The 22,694-nt window shown below is 45.1% G+C and overlaps 1 protein-coding gene across 1 annotated transcript in view; it reads left to right on the top strand.

Moving 5' to 3' along the window:
* The window catches only part of CC2D2A (coiled-coil and C2 domain containing 2A), a 432,763-nt gene that overhangs the window by 111,899 nt on the left and 298,170 nt on the right, over positions 1-22,694 (top strand). The window contains exons 6-9 of the mRNA XM_086964074.1: positions 8,651-8,746; positions 10,463-10,669; positions 17,297-17,462; positions 20,619-20,755. Coding sequence (XP_086820200.1) covers positions 8,651-8,746; positions 10,463-10,669; positions 17,297-17,462; positions 20,619-20,755 — 606 coding nt within the window. The remainder of the gene's footprint in view (positions 1-8,650; positions 8,747-10,462; positions 10,670-17,296; positions 17,463-20,618; positions 20,756-22,694) is intronic.

Below are 22,694 nucleotides of genomic sequence, written 5' to 3'. Positions count from 1 at the left end.
GGATGTGTAGTGCAGGCTATGTGTCTACACGCCCTAAAGTGTATCTAACTGTGAGAGGGGGGATTCCCTTCTCAAGATCACGCTAGTTTTAGGTAGGACCGGTTCTGCGAAGGAGGCACAACAGGTCCCACGCCGGCTCTGACCAGAAATCCTGGTCAACCCCATGCCACTTCAATAACCTTGAAGCCATACCTACCTAAAACTAGCGTGATCTTGAGAAGGGAATCCCCCCTCTCACAGTTAGATACACTTTAGGGCGTGTAGACACATAGCCTGCACTACACATCCCCTAATTTTAACTACACACACTCTTTATCAGTCCTGAAGAAAGCCAGATTACAGATAAGGCACTGGCTGAAACATGTTGACACATCAAAGGACGTAGGAGGTCGTAACCTGCCTCTAACGTCCCACTGCCTTATTTTTAACCGCTGGCGGAGGCCCATTTAATAAAGTGTTCTTACCCTTTGGGTACTGGGACCCCCGCCAAGCCGTTTTAAACTCACTTACTTAACACCCTCCACCGCACACACAGTGACATACCTGCTCCGCTGTAGTCAGGCGTCGTAGCACACCCGGGACACGCTAGGTGTCACTGGGTGGGCCCGATGATGAAGCATGCCACCAACTAGGTTGGTGGGTGAGGGCTTTCAAAAGACACCCAACAGGTGCCATCTCCTTCTGACAAAACAATACTGAGTCACTATTATGATTATAATATAATATCATACCAACCCCATTCTAGCTAGTCCTTTTTTGATTAATTGAAAAAGGAAAAATACACTGGTAATCACAACAAGGCGCCAACTGGCGCCAGAGCCAAGTACATCCTGGGGAATTATTTACTTGGGACAAAAAGGGTTTAGTCCATAGTCCATAGCTGAAAGGAAAAATGGATGGTTAATTAAACACTAGACCTGGGGCCAATCTGGCGGGGCCAACACAGGCTCTCATCCTCGGGGGAAGGCTGTAATTGCAAACTCCAACATTATGCATAAACACACTTCCTGCGTTATACCGCCAAACCCCACCCCTGTAAGGGAAAAACAGAGCATCACAGCACATTTAATATTAGACAGGAGCACCTATCATGAATCAACATGGCTGGCTCATTAACCAGGGGCATGAACAGGGGCCTGGAATAACTCGTCAGGCCAGCTTAGGGGCACCCCTGCGGTAAAAGGGAACACCCAGATTTACTCCACCCTCCACCTACGGGTATAAAACAACAGGAAGGAAGGCACCTGGCATTCAATAATATCTGAGGTATACACCCTAGGCATCAAAGGTAACCTGGGAACATGACTTTTCAGCCCCCAACCAGCAACATAAACTTTAGGCAGGGCATTGGCAACAACTCTTCCTGAGTCACCTTAGAGGAGACAATATTCCCTGGGGCATAGAACCATAGGCCTACAAACCTCAACATAGGGTAAACCCTCCTCGGGGCATAAACATATAGTTTGAATGTTAAGCCTATCCTCTAGGGGCCGGAGCATCTGTACAGGAGCTTCACGACCTGACTGGGACCCTATGCACCACAGGTAACAGGCAACCATTAGGCATCTCTGTCAATTCACTCTTCAGGTGTCTACCAACTCCAGGGTCCACCCATACGGCCTGAACTGGAAGCACCTACAACCTTGTGCCCTATCACAAGGTGTCTTAAATGTACAAGTCATGGGTGGGGGCGAGCACCGACCCTGTGCCCCGCTGCCCTCTCCACCCTCTTCATAGGCCCCACTCACCGGCTACTCCTGGTTTCTGACTCCGGGCTCCATCCACACTGCTGGCCCCTTTATCCAGGGGGGGGCGATCCGGAGGCTCCACGCGGCCTTCTTCCAGGCCCCTCTTATCTGGTGGGGACCCAGGCTGCGAGGCGAAGAGGCCAGGCACCGACAATGTGCCTCGAGGCCCCCTGGCGTAGCGCACGCAAAGGGAACTTTTCTCCCCTCACCACGGTCAGCTGGCGGCAGGCACGGGGAACAGGCGGGGCTCTTCCTCTGCTTCCCCGGGTCCCTCCTCTCTCACGAGGACCCGGGACTTCAAAGCGGCCTTCGTGAGGCTGCCGGCTCCTTTGGGGGCGGGGGCCTAGTGCAATGGAGGCTCCCGCCCAGCTCCTTCACAATAGCGGGGCTTCCCTGTCCAACCGGGGCCCTCTTGCAGGCAGCTGTCGCCCTTCGCGCGGGGCTCCTCTCTTCACGAGAGCCCTGCCGACACCGGCGCTCTTCCTCCTTCCTCCCGGGCCCCTCCCTCCGGCCCGGGGCACTCACCGGCGGGGTGGCCTCCCGCTCCGGTCTTCGCAATGGCTGGCTGTTGAGGAGGCAGGCCAGGCACCGATCCTGTGCCTCGAGGCCCCCCCTCCTCACTTACGGCGGCCTCTTCTCTGGCTGCCGACTCAATCGGGACTCCCTCTTCACCACGGGAGCCGCGAAACACTTCAGTTGGCTTCGCCCGGGTTCACTCGGCCTCACGGGAACCCGGGGCTTCTCGGCAGCTTCCGCGGGCTTCCTCCTGCTGCCTGACTGGGTAGCCAATCCGTGCGCGGCAAGGACGGGGGCGCGGCCAATGACGCGGCCGGGCGCCCCCGTCACGTGACGCGAGTGCCGTGGCCACAGGGCCGAGCGCGGCCCCTTCTTCACTTCAGCGGCCCTCTCCTGGTACCGGGGGCCGCCGCAACGATACCCCCAGCAGTGGGGGGGTCCCCACGACAGCGCCGGGCCGCGGCGGTGATTTCCGGCGGCAATAAGGGGTAGGCTCCCTTTCAATTACTTAATTATATGGCGGACAGCGCGCCTCCACAGACGGCGCTATTCACAGGCTGTCAGTCTCCTCAGGAAAACAGTGAAAACTGTGCTATTTACAGCGCACCACTCCTCCCTCGGCCCATACCACTTCCAGGGCCAACAGCACTCCGGGGGCCACACTAGCCCCATCGCTTCTCTCCCCACAGCGCTTGATAGGCAGTCCAGGGGCAGTCTAAGAGACACAGTTCCTCGAGGGCACACTCCTCCCTGGGCAGCTCCTCCCCGTCCAGCGCTTCCACAGGGGCCACAACTTCCCTGGGGGCATCAACCTCCCCAGAATAGCGCTTGCCGGGCAGTACCTCACAAGGGGCAACAGTTCCTCCAGGCAGCTCCTCACGACCCAGTACTTCCACAGGGTCACAGCTTCGGCAGAGGGAGTGGACAATCCTATTTCTCACCTCCTGGGCGCTTCTCCATCGCAGCGCTGGCGTGACTCCCGGTTCCCACAGTGTCAGGGACCTGGGTAGGGGCCCTCCCTTGTCAGGGGCCCATGGGGACAGCAGAGGGGGGGTTTATAGGGGTGCAGGGCCCAGCTCACAGGCCCATGTGGCGGTAGCACCTCACAGCAGGTCCCCTCTCTTCCTTGTCCCAGCGCTGACTGACTTTCTGGTGACACTTCTCCCTATTTATACCCTCCTCCCAGGCAGTGCCAGGACCTTCTAGAATGTTGGCACATCTAGCCTAAACTGGTTCTAGGGGAGGGGGTGAGCACCCTGGGTGCCAGGCTTTCCCTCCAAAAGCTAGGGGTAGCTGGGTAATATTATCTAGACCGCTGACCTAACGCAGTCAGGTGGCACTACCCAGGGCCATGGCATCCATTTTAAGAACACAGTACATTTTAGTCAGGTACATTTTTAAAATGGGGATTGTTTTCTGCACACCATTTAATAATATTTAATTTTACACCAGGGCAACTCCTACCACACATGGTCCATACATATTTAATACCATGGGGGAGACATCCAAATTAGGGGGGCAAAAAGCGAAAAATTTGGGGGGAAAAGGCCAAGTCCAACAAGCACTAAATGTCTCATTTGAAGGTGGCACCCTATGACCTCACTGGAAGAGTCGGGTCACGTGAGCACTGCCAGAATATTGATTTTTCAAAAGGAGCTGACACAGAGAATTTACTTAACATCTCTCCCTGTAGCACAATGTATGTTGCTTGTAGTTAGTGTGTCACTGTCAGGGGCCTTGTGTCTTGAGAAGCAGATGGGACAGAGTTGCATGGTAACAGATCCACTCCTCGCTCCTGCCTTGAGTGGTCGCTCCCCTGCCTCAGCGCTGTAACGTGGTATCGTATTGGGAAACTGCACTGTGACAAAGTTTTGCTTTTTATAGCGCCAGGATTACAATTGCGCTTACATTGCTTGGCTTGCTCTGTTATAGACCTGCGCATTGTTTCTGTGTTATCCCCCGGCGTCCTGCTCTGCCCTCCCCTCCATTTTGATTCTGTTGTTGTTGTGCTCCGTTCCCTTGAGCCCGCCCCGCCTCCCAGCTGAGCCGCCCTCCCACTACCATTATAGAGCGTCCCCTGACCTCGCAGCGCTGTGATCCACTCCTCGCTCCTGCCTTGAGTGGTCGCTCCCCTGCCTCAGCGCTGTAACGTGGTATCGTATTGGGAAACTGCACTGTGACAAAGTTTTGCTTTTTATAGCGCCAGGATTACAATTGCGCTTACATTGCTTGGCTTGCTCTGTTATAGACCTGCGCATTGTTTCTGTGTTATCCCCCGGCGTCCTGCTCTGCCCTCCCCTCCATTTTGATTCTGTTGTTGTTGTGCTCCGTTCCCTTGAGCCCGCCCCGCCTCCCAGCTGAGCCGCCCTCGCCCCTCCCCCTCCACTATCCATATATGACAGTTGTTCCCGCGCGCAGCGTTCACGCGCAGCGACCACGCCCAATCCGCGCCCAATCCGCACCGAAGGTGCGCCAAAGGTAAGCCCGTCTACGCCCGTCCGCGCCTGGACCGCGCCCAGCGCCAGACCCCCTGGTCCTCGTAATGCCCACCCTCCCCGCATTACTTACGATGCCACAACCCTCCTAGCCCTTAACCCCGGCCGACTCCCCAACTGCGTCCAAGCCGCTCCTGGACACACCCATGGACCCTTCTCTTGCAACTCCTGCAAGTTCGACGGCACCAAGAACAACTCCTCATCTACGAACACACAACAGATATCCGACCCCAACCACCTACAATGCATCCTGCTCAACACCCGCTCGGTCCACAGGCACGCCATCGACATCTGGCATCTACTAGACACCATCTCTCCGGACGTCGCCTTCCTAACAGAAACATGGATGAAAGCCTCCTCAGCCCCAGACATCACCATTGCCATCCCAGAAGATTATAAGATCATACGCAAGGACCGTACCGGCCACACAGGAGGAGGAATCGCTATCGTCCATAAGAAATCCATCCACATCTCAACCAGCTCTGACGTCAATCTTGCCAACTCTGAACACCTTCACTTCCAGATCCACATCGACCCCAAGACCACACTCAGAGGCACCCTCCTTTACAGACCTCCAGGACCCCGTGCACAATTTAGTGAGGACATCACGGACTTCATCACTCCACACGCGCTTCCCTCCAAAGACTACATCCTTCTGGGAGACCTCAATTTTCACCTTGAAAAGAACAACGACCACAACTCCACCACCCTTTTGGACAACCTCGCCAACCTCGGACTTAAACAACTGGTCACTTCCCCCACCCACATCGCAGGACACACACTCGACCCTATCTTCACCTCCAGCAATCATGTCTCCTTCAGCCACACTACGGCTCTCCTCTGGACTGACCACAGCTGTGTTCACTTTACCTACAACAAGCCCAAACCCAACAACCACCCCCAACCAACTCTGCAAAGAAACTGGAACAAAATCACCATCGACCAGATCTCTTCATCGCTTCTTCCAAACCCCCCAGCCCATTCATCAAACCCCGACCAAGCCGCCGCCAACCTCACCCTATGGTTATCCAACAGCGCCGACATCCTAGCACCACTGAAAAAACGACAAAGCAAACTTGGCAGCAAGAAGGCCTCTTGGTTCAACGATGATCTTAAGAAATCCAAGAAACTCTGCCGCTCCCTTGAAAAGGCCTGGAAAAAAGACCCAACAACCAGCACCAAGGACGCCTTCAAAAACGCCACCCGCATACACCACCAACTGATCCGAAAGGCCAAGAAAACCGCCTTCAAGGACCGACTAGATAACAACGCCCACAACAGCAAGGAACTTTTCAACATCGTCAAGGAATTTTCCAATCCCTCGGCCAACTTTAACGACATCACCCCCTCTCAAGCCCTCTGCGACGCCCTAGCCTCATTCTTCCACAACAAAATTGCAGACATCCACAACAGCTTCGACAACCAACCCGGAGACCAACCCACCCAACCATCTGCTGGACCTTCACCCCCCTCGAACATCCTTAATGATTGGAACCCAATCTCCACTGAGGACACCATCCGTCTGATGAACTCCATCCACTCAGGATCCCCCACAGACCCATGCCCTCACCACATCTTCAACAAAGCAGACTCCATCATAGCACCGCACCTCCGAGACGTCATCAACTGCTCCTTCAACTCCGCCACCTTCCCGGAAAGCTGGAAACACGCTGAACTCAGCGCCCTTCTGAAAAAACCCACAGCGGACCCCACCAAACTCAAAAACTACCGCCCCATCTCGCTCCTTCCATTCCCGGCCAAAGTCATCGAGAAAGCTGTCAACAACCAGCTCGCCGCCTTCCTCGAAGCCAACAAATCCCTCGACTCCTCACAGTCCGGCTTCCGAGCAAAACACAGCACTGAGACCGCCCTCATCGCAGCAACAGACGACATTCGAACTCTACTAGACAACGGAGACACAGTCGCCCTCATCCTCCTCGACCTCTCCGCAGCCTTCGACACAGTCTGCCATAGCACCCTTCTACAGCGCCTCAGAAACATCGGAATCCAAGGAAAAGCACTAGAATGGATTACCTCGTTCCTCACCGGAAGAACCCAGAGAGTCCGCCTTCCACCATTCAAGTCAAAGGCCACTGAAGTCATCTGCGGCGTACCACAAGGTTCTTCACTCAGCCCCACCCTTTTCAACGTATACATGAGCCCCCTCGCGACCATCGCCCGCCAACACAACCTCAACATCATCTCCTACGCGGATGACACTCAACTGATCCTATCACTCACCAATGACCCCAGCACCGCCAAAACTAACCTACACGAAGGAATGAAAGAAGTAGCCGAATGGATGAAACACAGCCGTCTGAAACTGAACTCGGACAAAACAGAAGTCCTCATCTTAGGTACTTCCCCCTCTGCATGGGACGACTCTTGGTGGCCAGAAGCCCTCGGAAAAGCACCCATCCCTACAGACCACGCACGGAACCTGGGCGTCATTCTGGATTCCTCACTTGCGATGAACAGACAAGTCAACGCCGTCTCTTCATCCTGCTTCAACATTCTTCGCATGCTCAAAAAAACATTTCGCTGGATCCCCACTGAAACTAGGAAAACGGTCACCCACGCTCTGGTCACGAGCCGACTGGACTATGGAAACACCCTCTACGCCGGTACTACCGCTAAACTCCAGAAAAGACTCCAACGAATCCAAAACGCCTCAGCCAGGCTCATATTAGACATCCTGCGTAAAGAACATATCTCTGGCCACCTGAAAAACCTCCACTGGCTTCCCGTCAATAAGAGGATCACTTTCCGGCTCCTAACCCACGCACACAAAGCACTCTACGAAATCGGACCAGAATGCCTCAACACACGACTGTCCTTCTACACCCCCCCGCCAGCTACGATCATCCAACCAAGCCCTTGCCACTGTACCTCGCATCAACAAAACCACCATGGGAGGTAGATCCTTCTCCTACCTGGCAGCTAAAACCTGGAACTCACTTCCCACTTACCTTTGCCTTACCCAGAACCACCTAGCATTCAGAAAGCAACTTAAAACGTGGATATTTGACAAGTAATTCCCCACCCCTCCTCTTAAGCGCCTTGAGACCCTCTGGGTATGTAGCGCGCTATATAAATTCTCTGACTTGACTTGACTTGACTTGTTGTAACTATTTTTAGGTCGACCATTCGAGGCCTCTTGTACATACTTTAGTGTATACTTATATGTGTATGTACTTTGTGGGCTCTGGAGATCAGCCCTAGGACTTGTCTGCTTCCGCTTATGGACTTTTCTTTCTATTCAACTGCCTCCATTTAACTGTCTTCACAGAAAACGGCAAGTAGAGGTCAGTAAAATACCAGAATTGCTTTTTGCTTGTTCAACTGCCTCTATTTAACTGTCTTGCTGGAAAACGACCAGTAGAGGTCAGTAAAATACCAGAACTGCTTTCTGCTGAGTGACTTTCTTTTTTTAATCTTTCTGGCGCCTGCCTCTATATAACTTTCTTGATAGAAAACGACACTCAGAGGTCAGTAAAATACCAGAATCACTTTATCATTCTCTAGATTCCAGTCCATATAAATTGTCTTCCACGAGCACCTGTAGACAATATTTTTTTCCAATCTTTTATTTTCAAAGATATGACCCACTAAGGCCCTGATTGCATATTAAAAACAGAGCTTTGGACTATACAATTGCCAGATGAAAGTCAATATTTCTATCCATGTGTTCCTATACCTGGTGTGTCGTGCAGTTTCGTGCTTACTTTCCCTCCATGTTAAAGAACAGTAGATGTTTCAGCACCCAGGCTAATGTGCTGCATAGCTAAATACATATAAGGTCCCAAAGGTGAGACCGATTGCATTGCAAATGCTTGTTTATCTTTTATTTGTTATTTTGCATATCATGTGTTTTGATTTTTTATTTAACAGCAAGATGTAGATGATCTGCAGGAAACGCAAGATATTGAGACGAAACACAGAGTGAAATTTGCGGACGCCATTAAGAGAATCCAAGAAAAACCCCAAGTAAGAATTTTATGTAACAAATATTTCATTCCAGAATAAAATAGTGGATGTAACAGATATTCTGGTTTAACCAGTTTACAAAATGACTTGGCTTCTAGTATCTTTAATATCCGGGTTTTTCAGAAGGCACTGTTGCCCAGCCCTATTCAGCGTGATTGTTTTTATCTGGATTCTATTCCTTGAATTGGTGGAACCTCCATACTCTCTGTGTTGTTGGTGCTCAAATGTCATGTTTCACGAGCCCCTCTACTGTTTAAAAGTATTTTTCTTGAAGAACAATTTACATCACAAGGCCGTTATGGATTTTGGAAAGGCATTTTGCTGCTGGTCAAGGGATATTGTGGACAAGCGATTTGCTTTTGAGAATTTTGAACAGATATTTGTATTTGCGTTTTCTATTTTTCTTTATCTGTTTCCATCACTGCTATGCAATATATATATATATATATATATATATATATATATATATATATATATATATATATATAAAGACCTACAACGTCTTCAAAGATGCAATTCTGCAGAGACGAGACGAACCCAAGACTGGTGCAAATATTATTAATTGGAGCCCAAACACCAAGTCAACCATAACACGTTTCAGCCCGCGAAGGGCCTTGATCACATGATATATATGTATGTTTTTGGTACATATATATATTGCAGTTTCCATGCAAATTCCTTGAAAAGCCATGGGATTTCAAAATTAGGATCGTTATCCTGTAGCACAGAAAGCTCAGTGGCTGAGAATCCTGCTCGGGGGGGATGGTATCTCCTGTGCGAATGCATTTTTTTTCCTGCATGAGGAAAATATTTTATAGTAATCCCTTCTCCCACACCACATCCAAATTAGGGAGTAATCCATTTGCCCTCCCACCATGGACAGTGATTTACACCACCCTTGTGCTGGAGCATAATCACGACCCGTATCTGGCCGAAAAGGCAAATGTTCGCAGTTGTGAATGTTCACAAATGTACTTCGCTTGCCAGAAATCCCTTTGTGATTTCCTGTTGGGTTTAAATAAGGTAACTTTGATCATAAAGATACATTTCCAACCGAATTTACCTTCGGGAACTAAACTCAATAATTTTAGATGGGGCAGGATGTGAAATTGAAAAGACGTCAATGGTAAAAATCAAGCATGATGTTTTCTTCTATTTAAAAAAGGATAGAAAACTATGTCAATTTGCGTACCCAGTTCATTAGAAATTGCAGTCTTAGCCAATTATTTTTAGGAAATAGTATTTTAAAATGTATTACTTGACTTTATATTTGTTTCAGACGGTAACCATTGATAACCCCCTCCAAATAACTGCTGATGAAAGGTTTTAGCTTACTTTATTGATCATGAATCCGTTGCATATGTTTTAAGTACTTTTAAGAAAAGTGTACTGCAAAAGGCACCCCTTGGCACCAATCATTTCACCACCTTCAACAGCTGTCGCTGATGATGGTTAGGATGTTTAACTATCTGACTATAATGTGATCTTCAAAGTTTAAACATTCACCTGATTACTGTTTTGGGCTCTTGTTTTGAGGTGTCATATTGTCACCATCTCCACTTACACTGCATGCTTTAGGCTACTTTCAGTAATATACACATGCGAGTGGTTTGTTTACATAAAAAATGTTAAACCTTTATAGTCACATGAACTGTTTAAGACATTCCCTGTGTCCTATTGCTTCGCTCACGATTTCCCATTTCTCCATGATTTTAGACCGGAGCACCTGCTAACGATGAAGCCTATAATTTCTTCACTTTCGACTTTGCACCTGATCCGGAAAACATACAGGCGGATGTGAAGAAAAAGAGAAAGGATGGGTCAGAGCAAGAAGATGAGGAAGAGGAATCTACTGCAGCTCCTGAGCAGGAGGAGGAGTCTGCTGTTAGCCCCCAGCAAGAACAAGAGGAGGAGGGTGGAATGGTAGGGAATTACACACATCAACAGGCTTCATTCATGTTGAAAAGTACTCTTTCGCTTATATTAGCAGAACTCATTTTGCTTTCTTTTATATTTGAACCTTAGCTTGTCATGCATTTGTTTAAAAATTTAACAAACATTCAACATAACAAAGCTACATTGCACAATTTTCGTTTTTGACTCGTGCATCTGATGTGAAAATGCATGTATAATCAGTTTGAAAGTGAATAGTAGTACTTTAATGCACCCCGAAGATGTGAAGACCTAAACATTTGAATCTAAATAGCAGCTACTTAAAGTTGTTATGAGACTGTCTATTTATACTGATAATGATTTACATCTGTTGCTGCCTCTTTCTTTATTATTGAATATTAACTGGTTTTAATACAAATACTTTCACATCCTCCTTCAAAGTCCTGGAGTTCTTCTATCGCTGAAAGATTTAAAGCATTTCCGGCTATAGTCACCTCCAGAGCAGAAAAGAGTAGGGAGATTGAATAGAGCGGAACGTTTGGAGCTAGGAATGGAGTGGGAGGATTGAAAGTCCAGGCAAATGGAAACCTCATGAAATGAATGAATTGAGAGTCTCTATGTAGCATCAAACAAACAAAAAATCTCAGCACTGCTATTTTTCCCAGCATCTGCATTCCTGTTCTCTTTTTCAAACTATTTAATTGAAGGGAAGAGTCATTCACGTAATATTGTAAGATAAGATACTGGCAAGAAGAGACTCACAGAGATGGTCAACCATAGTGTTAATGTCAAGTATTCTGTCAACCACGTCAGAAATAAAGGATTGATGGAATTAGCTGCTTCACCTTAACAATAAGTGAGATCCTGCCAACCATAAAGTACTTTTTGTTTTTGTAGTAGCTTGAGGTTGTTCAAGGGTCTTATTTATTTTAAAGGAAGACCCATGTAGTAGCTTGGGTTTGTTTAAGATTAAAATGCCTCCGCCCTGCTCCCTTTCACAACGAAGCCAACCGCAAGTAAAATAAAACGTTTTCCTTACTTTACTCGTCGTCTGTGGCTCTCAAATGTTTAAGGATTTCCTCTTACGTTTTCTCTTTACGTTTCTTGACTCGAATTTCGCCGCTTGTGGGTTCAATGTGATGGCCCAGCACCCGTCGCCAAAAATTATGTAGTAGTTGAATAATGAGGAGACAAGATCAAAGCCAGTTCGTTGATTTATTGTAGATTAGCTGGACCATCAGAGCAGGGCAACTGTAGCTACAAAGTGAATCTGGCAACTGCCACAAAGAGAACACTCAGCAGAGAATGCAGTAACACAAATTCTAGAAGATAGGATTCTTAAACAAACCCAAGCTACTACACTTTTTAATCTGCAACACTCTACAGCTTGTTTCCCAATTTCATAGACATATCCAGTCATCATCATGGGATATAATCAATACAAAAACATTATACAATTATCATCGAATACTATACAAAAAAGCATAACTCACACTGCCTACTTCAAAAACTGATGTGCAGTCACACATATACTAAATAAGGTCCAGGTTAAAAAAAAAGCCCACATGGTGAATGATAATTGATATCTCTATTGATATACTATGAGGTCCTCATTCAATGAATCCCACATAACACCTTTATGCTGGTTTTGGTGGGTAATCCAACAATTTCACAACATCTTCTCAGGACATTATTTTCTAGCTCAAATGTATGATTAAGGACATGGACCAAAAATGTACAAGGATCTTACATTACTTCAGAATATCCATTGTAACAAATATGCCACTCAAATTATTTTAATAGTCCGATATATTTAATCTAACCAGTAATTTACCTGGTTTAGTATGGGGAGCAAGCTTGTACACAAGTACTACTTCAGATGCATGAAAAGTATAGACTAGAAAACCACATCCAACCCCCATGGTTCAGAGGTAGCACCATACAAGGTGAACATTTGAACACAATCCTGAGATTGAAAAACTACTAAATTCACATTGGCTTGCAGTCATCCACTCCTTGGCCTCAGTCAAGATTGACACAAAAACATTTTACCAGTCCTGCAATATATTTGTTTTCAACTTAAACATTCATGGCAATTTTGCCATTACATCTAGGGATATTTCTACTGCAGCTCATATTATTTAATGTATATACTACATCCATGTCACATGCGTAAGCAACACCATGTACACCCTCAGTAATTAATCTATTGCCCTTAAAAGCGACATTCAACAATTAATTATACACATCCTTGGACTTAATTAACTCTCCATTACTGTCATTGGATGTCATAGCTCATAGGATAGAACATGACCTTCTCCATTGAATTCTAGAGGAAACAAATTGTAAACTTGAAGGAGGAATTCAATACTCATTTAGCCCAAATTACCATATTTCAGTACTTCAGGATTACAGGCCATATAATCCAAGTAATTGTAAAGCAAAATCCTACAAACCCTTGCTCTCAGTGCAAACATCATTCTATTTTTGACCTTCAGGTCTAACCTTGGGTACTGCAGACCTTCATATTCTTACCTCCAATGATTTCTTTCGACCTACATTTTGCCTCCCAGAGAACATAGATTGAAATTTGCATAGCACATGCTAGGCTAATATAATAATCTGACTAGTAGGCCAATTAATCAAAGATATATTCTTTTAACATTGTTCTATATTGCAATTGCGTGGTATTAATGTACTTCACATTGCAACCAAGAACATGTGGGTAAAAGGCAATAACTAATGGAAGGGTGAAGTGAGAGCAGATCTTAATAGGAAATTAATCTGGAAGCAACAATTAATTTTCTATTCTTGCCACCACTGTCCATCCTTGAACAAAATACATTTGTGCTCAATATCCAAGGTTTCTGGAATTGCACTGTGTTGGGTAGAATATTTTTGTTTTGCATTACTGACAGTCATAAGTGTATGTTCATATCCTTTGACATTGTGATTTGTTCGGAACCCAAAAGTTGGCAAGGAGAGAATCTAGGGTTGTTCGAGGCCATTCCTTATGAGAAATCTAAGAGTTCATGTCTAGTAATTAGACACACCTTATAAAGAGAGAGTTTGCCAAGATACCTTTATACTTTTAGATTTCCTTGTTCTTTAAGGTCTCTGTCATTTAAGAACGGGACTAATCATATTGAAATTAGCCTTGGCTCCACCACAAAAGAGCAGTCCAGGGTCAACTAGAGGCCTGGTGTGCTCTTTAAAAACACCTTCTTTATCTGTTTATTAAAGGCAGCATCTCTCTAATGTGCTTACAGGCTAATTCCATGTGTCATAATGCAACGAGGGCCAACATCTGGGACAAAAGTCTTGATATTGACTCTGTGCCCGCCCTATTTCATAATAATCCATTATGAATGTAAATAATTGGGCAATACTGTACCTTAAAATTAGCCCAAAGACAGACCCGCACAGTCCCCAGCTCAGACTTTGTTTTTTCGTCATGCAGTTTCTCTGCTTTATGATCCCATCCACCTTCCACAACTAGGTACTTACCCCTCACTCCAGACTCTTCTCCACGGTCCATTACTCTTCTTCAAACATTGCTCCCTGGTTATTAATTAGAGGAGAACGCTTTTAATGAAGAATGGCATGCAGCAGAGCAGCGAGGAGGGCTGAAGTTCAACTAAGGCACATGAAAAGGAGAAAGGTCAAGTCTCATGAGGAGGGCACCTGCTCTATTGAGATGACAATATTTGTGCATCTTCAGTACCGGGAACTCTGCTTAACTCTTTAGCTTCCAGGACCACAGAAGTATGTTATTGATGACAAGGAGCTGAAGTCCAACAAAGTAGTGCCCATTTTCAAGAATTTAGTGAAGACAGCTCCAAAGAGTATGCATCTGTCCCTCCATCCCTAGATAAACTCAATTACGACATATAAAGGTATCTTAAGTGATTTAGTGAACATATAGGGCCAGATGTAGAAAGCCTAATACCGGTCGGTAACGGCCGAATTACCGACCGGTATTAGGCTTTTGGGATGTAGGGGGCTAATTTAAGGATTCGGTAATTTACCGAATCGGTAATTTAAGGAATCGGTAAATTACCGAAATCTTAAATACTGATTCGGTAAATTACCAAATCCTTAATGTAGGAAGCACTCAAGTGAGTGCTTTTCACTTGTAAGGATTCATTATTTACCACCAACTACAAGTTGGTGGTAAATAAGGAAAACCGTTAAAAAAGCAATGTTGTCTTTTTTAACAGTGCCATGTGGCAGACATACATGCCCTTAGGGCATGTATGTGTGCCACATGTGCACCCATGCTCTATACGGGGGTGCAACAGGGTGTCAATGTGACACCCTGCCACCCTTGTAGGTCTACCCCTTATTACCGATTCGGTATATACCGAATCGGTAATTCTCATTCATTCCTATGGGCCTCCAGGCCCATAGGAATGAATGGGGAATCAAATCGGTATTTACCGAATTTTACCGATTCGGTAAAATTTACCGGATCATTATCTACATATCATTTACCGATTCTAAAATACTGAATCTGCAAAATTCGGTATTTTAGAATCGGTGAATGATATTTACCTACATCTGGCCCATAATGTGTTACATTTCTCTATGATCACAGACTCGCTTCCATCTCCTATGTGCTCATACTTTGGTTTCTAAGCTGGGATTCACTTTGGGCACACATAGCGCTCTCAGCATAGTCTGTAATATAGCTTACAACTGTCAGCCAAATGGGGCCTGTAATGGGTGGCAGCATGCATTCCTTGGGTCATTTTAGAGATGGGAAGTGTAGGTTTAACAGCATCAAGCTGATTTACTTTCAACTACTACCATTCATCTGGTCTATCCTGTTGCCATCCACCCGGTACCTCCGGGGACCCCACTCGGGGATCTGGGGCTCTCTGTTTCTCGTAAAATGTTTCTCCTGTGTTTCTCCTAAATATTCCCAGACACCCCCCCCCCCCCCTCTAATCCTCTTGTTTACAATTTGCGAATTCTGTATAGCGCTCTGTTACCCTTTGGGCCAAGTTCACTTGTGGTTACCCTAAATGTATCCCCCACCCCCCTCGAAGTCTCTTGTATACATCTTATGAATCCTGTAAAGCGCTCTGATACCCTAACGGGTCAAGTTCACGCTCTATAAAAGACAAATAAATAAAAATTAAAAAATATATATATATCAAACGCTGCTTTGAGTGTATGAACCTACTCAGCAGGAAAGGAGTTAGTCAGAAGCTGTTGCCCTCTTACTCTTTTCCACAGATACGCCCTGTATCCTATGAATATGAATGGAAGACTCCAATTATTCAAAACTCTCGCTTTATATTGTGTAACTAGAAATGCTGACAAGTCTTTCCGTGTTTGCATATTTTATGCAAATGTAGTTTTCAGAAAAAAAAGTATTTAGCATATTGGGAGTTAAGAGATCTGTGGTCAGTTATGTTTGTGTAAATAGGCCTTTTTTTAACAAGGCTGGCAGTCCCCAAGATAACAATTCTTCTAAACTGTTCAAGTAATCCATAGTTACTTGCATTAAAATTCACAATGGCTTTAAGTCCTATAAGACATTTTGTGTGCAGACACGGAAAATGCTAATCTTAAGACCTGTCAACCAGTTCACAACACAAACATGTGGCCAGTTGTGAGGTTAAAAGAGGGGCAGCTCCAGGGTGTTTGGAAGTGAAACAGAGCCGGAGGCCGCCAAATCCCTGCCAGGGGCCGCCACGCAAATATGTAGGATATAGAGGATTATTATATTAAGGATATGTATTGGCGTGGTGGCCCCTGGGGTGTGGTGGCCCCTGGGGTTTGGTAGGCCTGTGCAGGTGCACAGCTTGCACATGCCTAAGGCCGCCCCTGGTTAAGACAATGTCTTCAAATCCACCTACATCCCCTTGACATTAGCATCTGAGTCCAACACCTCAGCTCCATGAGTAGGACTGCCATCATGATCATCTTCTTGGTTTATATAGCACTGTATATTCTTGGGCTTGATCCACTCCTAGCAGAAATGTGGAGAGCAGAATTAGAAAAGGCAGGACTTGAGTGCTTAGGTCAAGGTCATGTGCTGTTCCATTGTTCTCAAGTGTCCGCTGTTACAAGCTGCCCAACTCAACAAGAGTTCACAGGACGCTCTTCCTGCAATTTCTGGCTATAATGAATTCTCTATTATTTGGTCAGGAACGCAAAAATCCACTTATTTGCTGCAGAACATTTTGTTCTTGTGAGTTAAATTGGAGGCTTGTACCAGATTTCTTGCGTATTTCCTTGGATGTTATCTATGTCCATTGCTTGGTAATTGTATATTTGTGGTATGTAACTTATTGTAGGTAGTGCTGTTTGATGCCCGTTTTCAAATTAATCACAGAGAGGCTACTGGTTTACTTAGTATGCTATTGTGCACATACATCATGTGGTTCAAGGCTGGCAGCCATTTATATAATGTGTGTGTGTTTGTGTGTATATATATATGTGTGTGTGTGTATATATATATGTGTGTGTGTATATATATATATATATATATATATATATATATATATATATATATATATATATATATATATATATATATATGTATGTATATATATATATATGTATATATTCCTACTGGATATAGAGAGATAATTTTCTACATATAGAAACATATGGAAATCAACTATCTTTCTTTTAAAAATGCAGCAAGAAGAAGACCTCCTTGTCCAAGGTAGAGAGGAGGAGGATGATTTGTTCATCATAGATCAAACTTCCCGAGACTTCCTTGAAGTGACAGCAGCTGAGTATGAAGATTATAGCATTCGACTGCAAAAGGAGAATGGACTCCTGTTTGTGCCCAGTGTCCGAACAGGTACAAAGCGTGACTTGTTTAAAACATATGTTTTCCTTGCATTTGAGTATCAAAATACAATTTATCTCAATGCGACATCCATTGGTCATTGTGCTCAGTTCAGTTCAGAGTTTTGCGCCTGAAGCCTACACATGGAAGCTAAAAACCTGTGCTCAATGTGGTGTGACTGTTTTTCCAAGATCTCAGGTGGGCAAGTGTCGTGGGTTTCCCCAGATCCGGGAGCCTCTCACATTTTACTTCGCTTACGCTTCAGCAGTTCACGTCTCGGACTGGGGTGTGGTCCTCCTCTGCCTGGGGAGACATTCTGGGATTGTTGCACAGGGTCCTCTTATGGTCTGCGGCAGTGTCTGTGGGTGAGCAGGAGGCAGGAAACTAGAGACAGTCATGTTGCTTAGCCTTCCATTGTTTTGTTGTTGAGGATGGAGCCTTACATAAATTCCCAAATACAAATGTCTGACCTCCCTGCTACTGTTAGGATGAGTCCAAACCAATGTGTCTTATTTAAGTCTTGTGATTTCATACTTTCCCACAGATCCTGTTGAGCCCCGCTATGTTTGTCAAGTGCCTTGACATCCTTCTTCTTTACTTACAACTTGGCTTTAGAATTTGTGTTCCTTGTCTAAAAATGCTGTGCCATTTGTTTGTTTTCCTTCTTTCGTGACCAATTAAGGGAAACACCAGCCTTCTCCATTTGCTTCCAATGGCATGGATTGGCAAAGTGGCTCCTGAAGAGAGTTGCACTAACCGTAGGCAAGAAAAACCACACTTCAAGAGAATGTCCTGCTTCCTGCCACATAAAGTGAGCGACTCCCATGGGTATTCACAGTGCTTTGGGCTCTCCTATCACTAGAAAAACCTGATAAAAACTGTGTGTTCCCGAGTTACAAGTTGTAAGAAAAAAGAACATCCAAGCTTCAACCTGGTGACTACTGACTCACTAGTTGAACTGATCCCATCCATTTCAGGACTACTATTTGGGTAGCTTAAATCTTTGGACTATGACCTAACCGAACACTCATGGTAAGATACAGGGTATCTAAGAGCACCAGAAAAGTGTTGTATGGGGTCCTAGATATTTAGATGGTGGGATTTTCAGAGATGCAACTAAGATGAAACATTTTTTTTTCTGCCCAATGACACATTTTTAGTGTTGACACATTTATTCTAATCTAGGTAAGAGTGCTGACCCAAGGGTAGTCCAGGGCCAGATATAGGTCCAAAGCCTGTGCATCTGTGTACCTTAATACAATTTTGCAAGATTTTAACTCCCACTTGGTACTCCAGTTCCAATCGTTTCCATAGGTGCACGGGTCATCCCTAACCCCCAGCTCCATCTTATAACATTGACCACGGGGCACTAAGATGTTATAATACAATTGGAGGCTCTATTTTGAACTCAGATGGTGATAGTGCCTTCTTATGACCTGTATTTGTTTTTTGTAGCTTAACTATGTAATGACCTGTAAAAAAATGTTTTCATTTGCTAAAAGAAAACACTTCCTGTGCTTTCATTAGATTTTTTCATTTATGAGTATTTGTTAAGCGCTATGCACACTCATAATTGGGTTTCTTCCTCTGTAGCAACAAGTTAGAATATAAAAAAAACATAGTGGATGGAGACAACCACCTTTTCAGCATTTTTCGCAATTTCAGTAAATTCTACCACCTTCAGATGCATGGGCAGAACATTTCAACATGTCGCAGGGACCACTCAGAGGGCCAGATGTATCAAAGAGTTTTGCCCATTCTGTGTCTATAGGAAAATATGTTGATACATATGGCCCAGAATGTATTGCCTCCTACCTTTTTACTTTTGAATTTAGGCAAAGTTAGTAAGTTTCGATTTGCTGATCTGAGTTGGCGGAAGCGACAATACCAGCTTAATCTGGACTGCAGCAATGAGTGATGAGGGGTATATACACCTTTATATACCAGGCACATAGCTTTGAAAAGGATGTACTGTTTTACCTGAAGTCTGGGTAGAGATGACAGAGTGGCTGAGATATGAACACCGAGTCTAATGCCTAGTGCAATCCTAGTGGCATAGTTCTGAATTGATTGAAGTCTATGCACCTGATACAGTTTTATACTAAGATAAATAGAGTTACAATAATCCAGCCTAAATTATTAATTGTGTTGAATATCTGTAATCGCTGAGACGAAGTGAACAGGTAACGTATGTGTTTTATGAAATGGAGCTGGAAAAGTAGGATTTCAAAACCAGGAGAATTAATGTTGTTGAATGTTATTTACTATACCATATTTAATTGACATCAGTAACCTGGGAACATTAAGTGAACAAAAGGAGAAATTTGGACAGCTAGTTTGAGAGCCTCAGAATTATGGCCCTGGCAACAGGCCTCTAAAGTCCTAGGGTAGACCTGGGCCACTCCAAGGGCATTAGGTTCTATCCTTGGAAGTAACAGGGCCTGCAACAAAGAAGAAGTTATCTCTCTCCATATACATGGGCTGACCTCCTGCCTACTTCTGGCACTTCCAATACCAGACTGAAGCAGAGACCAGTTGCAGGTATCAACCTCAGTCCCTTTTACCTGTTCAAGGGCAGTATGATTAGTCAGAATCTTGTTTTGGGAGTCGAGTTGTGAACCATGAGCGCTATGGGAGAGGTGCTGGCTGATGGAGCTGGTAGAGGGAATGGAAGCTCCCCTTTGGGAAAGTAGGTACCAGAGTAGGGCCTTGTAAAGCAGAGCCCACCAGACAATGTAAAATAAGCAATTGGGTAATTCCAGCAAACGGACTAGAGCATTATCGAAGAGGAAGTTAATCAGAAGGTTGTATCAGGAAATCTACTATGTACATGAGTTCAGGAATATACTCATTGGGATTTTGAGAGCCCTAAAAAGTTAATAAATGTATATGTATTTGAAGCAGAAATGTGATGTGTAGATTTCATAATTTTCTGGGAATCAAGCCTGGTTAAAAGACCAGAATCACCAAGCGAATATGTGTTTCCTTAAATCAGTGTTACCGATACTCAAATTGTTGCTGAAATTTGCAGATACATTGACGATTGATATTTCAGGAGAAGCAACTGTGGTGCTTAGGCCCTGGTTACAGTGCTGGGCAATAATTGTAAAAATTTGTGTTGAATATTTGAATGTTCTCACTCAGACATTGTTATTATATGTTCATTAGTTCCTTCATCTCAAAAAGTGCCAGAAAATATGCAGCCTCGGTTTTTGGAGGATGAGGGTCTTTACATCGGAGAGCGTCCTAAGGTGTCATTGTCTAACCAGAACATACTAGAAAACAGGATACTCCAGCAAGACCAGGTAACATACACTATGTCGAAATCTGCTATTTTCTGCATGAACATTGTTAGTCAACAAAAATACTTCCCTGAGCTTTGAGAACTTGGGTCTATCTGCATCCTTGGTGTGCTGTGCCATGGCAACCTGGCTTCATATTCTGACCTAAATACTCCTTCTTGCCATGCTGTCCCTTCACATCCACATTGGCCAGTTAGCCAGTGTTGTATTCTGTAAAATTATGTTTCCACATCCCATTTTCCTTCATTGCATTACTGATCAGTTCCTCCACACGTCTGCGTAGGTTGAACATAGCTGCCTGATACATTTTATTTCACATCTGTACCAGGCTGTATATAGAGTAACACAAGTAAACATGTAACTTTGGCTACCTTGTGTTTCTAGTATGGGAGAAATGTGCTTTTCTGTATCTGCCTGCATTATTATGTCCAACTCCCAAGACCCTACATAACCTGACAAGAAACATATCTGAATACAAGACTCTTAAAAGTAGACATCACGAGCCATCCTTGAATCCAATTGGCTACCCCTTTCCTCCTTCACCTTTCGAAGGGACTGAGCCCATGTGCTCACAGTCTGATTTTGGGCAAAGATGAAAGATGAAATAGTCTACTCTTATAGCTTTTAGCTGATGTTTCCAGGCGAAATCGGGTGAAGTAGTTTTTATCCAGCTGCCAGTCACAAACTAGTACTTTATAAAGCAATTAAATATTAGTGGCCTTGATAGATTTATTTGTAATGGAAGTCAGCGTTTCTTAATGTATGAAAGTGGCAGGACACTCTGAGTGACAGGCCCGGATTCGTTCACAATCAGAAAGAAGCCTTATGTGGTGCTGCAACCCCAGGAGCATTCAGGCACTGAAAAGAATGTCATTTAGGGGAATGATTGGCAACAGAAGGGGTTAATATTTTTTTAACAGCAGGCTAAGAGTCCAAGTAAGCTGTTGTTGTGTTTTCAAATGGATTGTGATTTCTGCGTGATGTGAAATAACAAGGTTGCTAAAATCCTAGCATTCAAACTCAACAACTCTTATGCCGAGGTTAAACCACAAGAAACTGTTTAAGCCAAATATTTCAGGCTACAGGCCATGTTTTTCGCTTAATCTGCGAAGCTGTAGTACACGTAATCACAGTTGATTTTCAAGTTTTGGCGTACCCTTCTAGCCCCTCCCCTTTAGAGCTGCACTGCCCTAGGCTTATTAATCATCATTGTACCTTATTGGGTGTTGTGTTTCCATAAGGTTGCCCTTTCTGGGTTCTCTAAAGTGTAGCTTATTTTCCATCCATGGTTACTTGAAATGGTCTAGCAAAGATCAATCAATCAATCAATCAATAAATCAAGGCATTTGTAAAGCGCACCACTTACCCGTGGGGGTCTCAAGGCGCTAAGGGGTGGGGGGAATGCTGCTACTGTTCCAAACGCCAGGTCTTGAGGAGTCTTCTGAAGGTCAGAAGGTCTTGGGTCTGCCGTAGGCGGATGGGGAGGGTGTTCCATGTCTTGGTGGCGAGGTGGGAGAATGATCTGCCGCTGGCGGTCACTCTTCAGATACGGGGGACAGTGGCGAGGGTGTGCTCGGTGTAGCGGAGGTGGCGGGTGAGGGTTTAGAAGCTGAATCAGCTGTTGAGCTTCGCTGGTCTGGTATTGTGGAGTACTTTGTGTACGTGGGTGAGGAGCTTGAAGGTTATCCTCTTGTTGATGGAGGAGCCAGTGCAGGCCTCTCAGGTGGGGTGTGATGTGGCTGTTGCGGGGGATGTCGAGGATCTGGCTTATGGAGGCGTTCTGGATGCGTTGGAGCCGTTTTAGGAGTTTGTCTGAGGCTCCTGCGTAGAGGGCGTTTCGGTAGTCCAGTCTGCTGCTGACGAGGGCCTGGGTGACCGACCTTCTTGTCTCAGTGGGGATCCACTTGTAGATCCAGCAGAGCATGTGGAGGGTGTTAAAGCA

This window comes from Lissotriton vulgaris, chromosome 3_2 (genome assembly GCF_964263255.1).
Source record: "Lissotriton vulgaris chromosome 3_2, aLisVul1.2, whole genome shotgun sequence".
NCBI classification, from domain to species: Eukaryota; Metazoa; Chordata; class Amphibia; order Caudata; family Salamandridae; genus Lissotriton; species Lissotriton vulgaris.
Note: the sequence above shows the minus strand (reverse complement) of the source record. Positions and strands in the feature narration are given on the sequence as shown.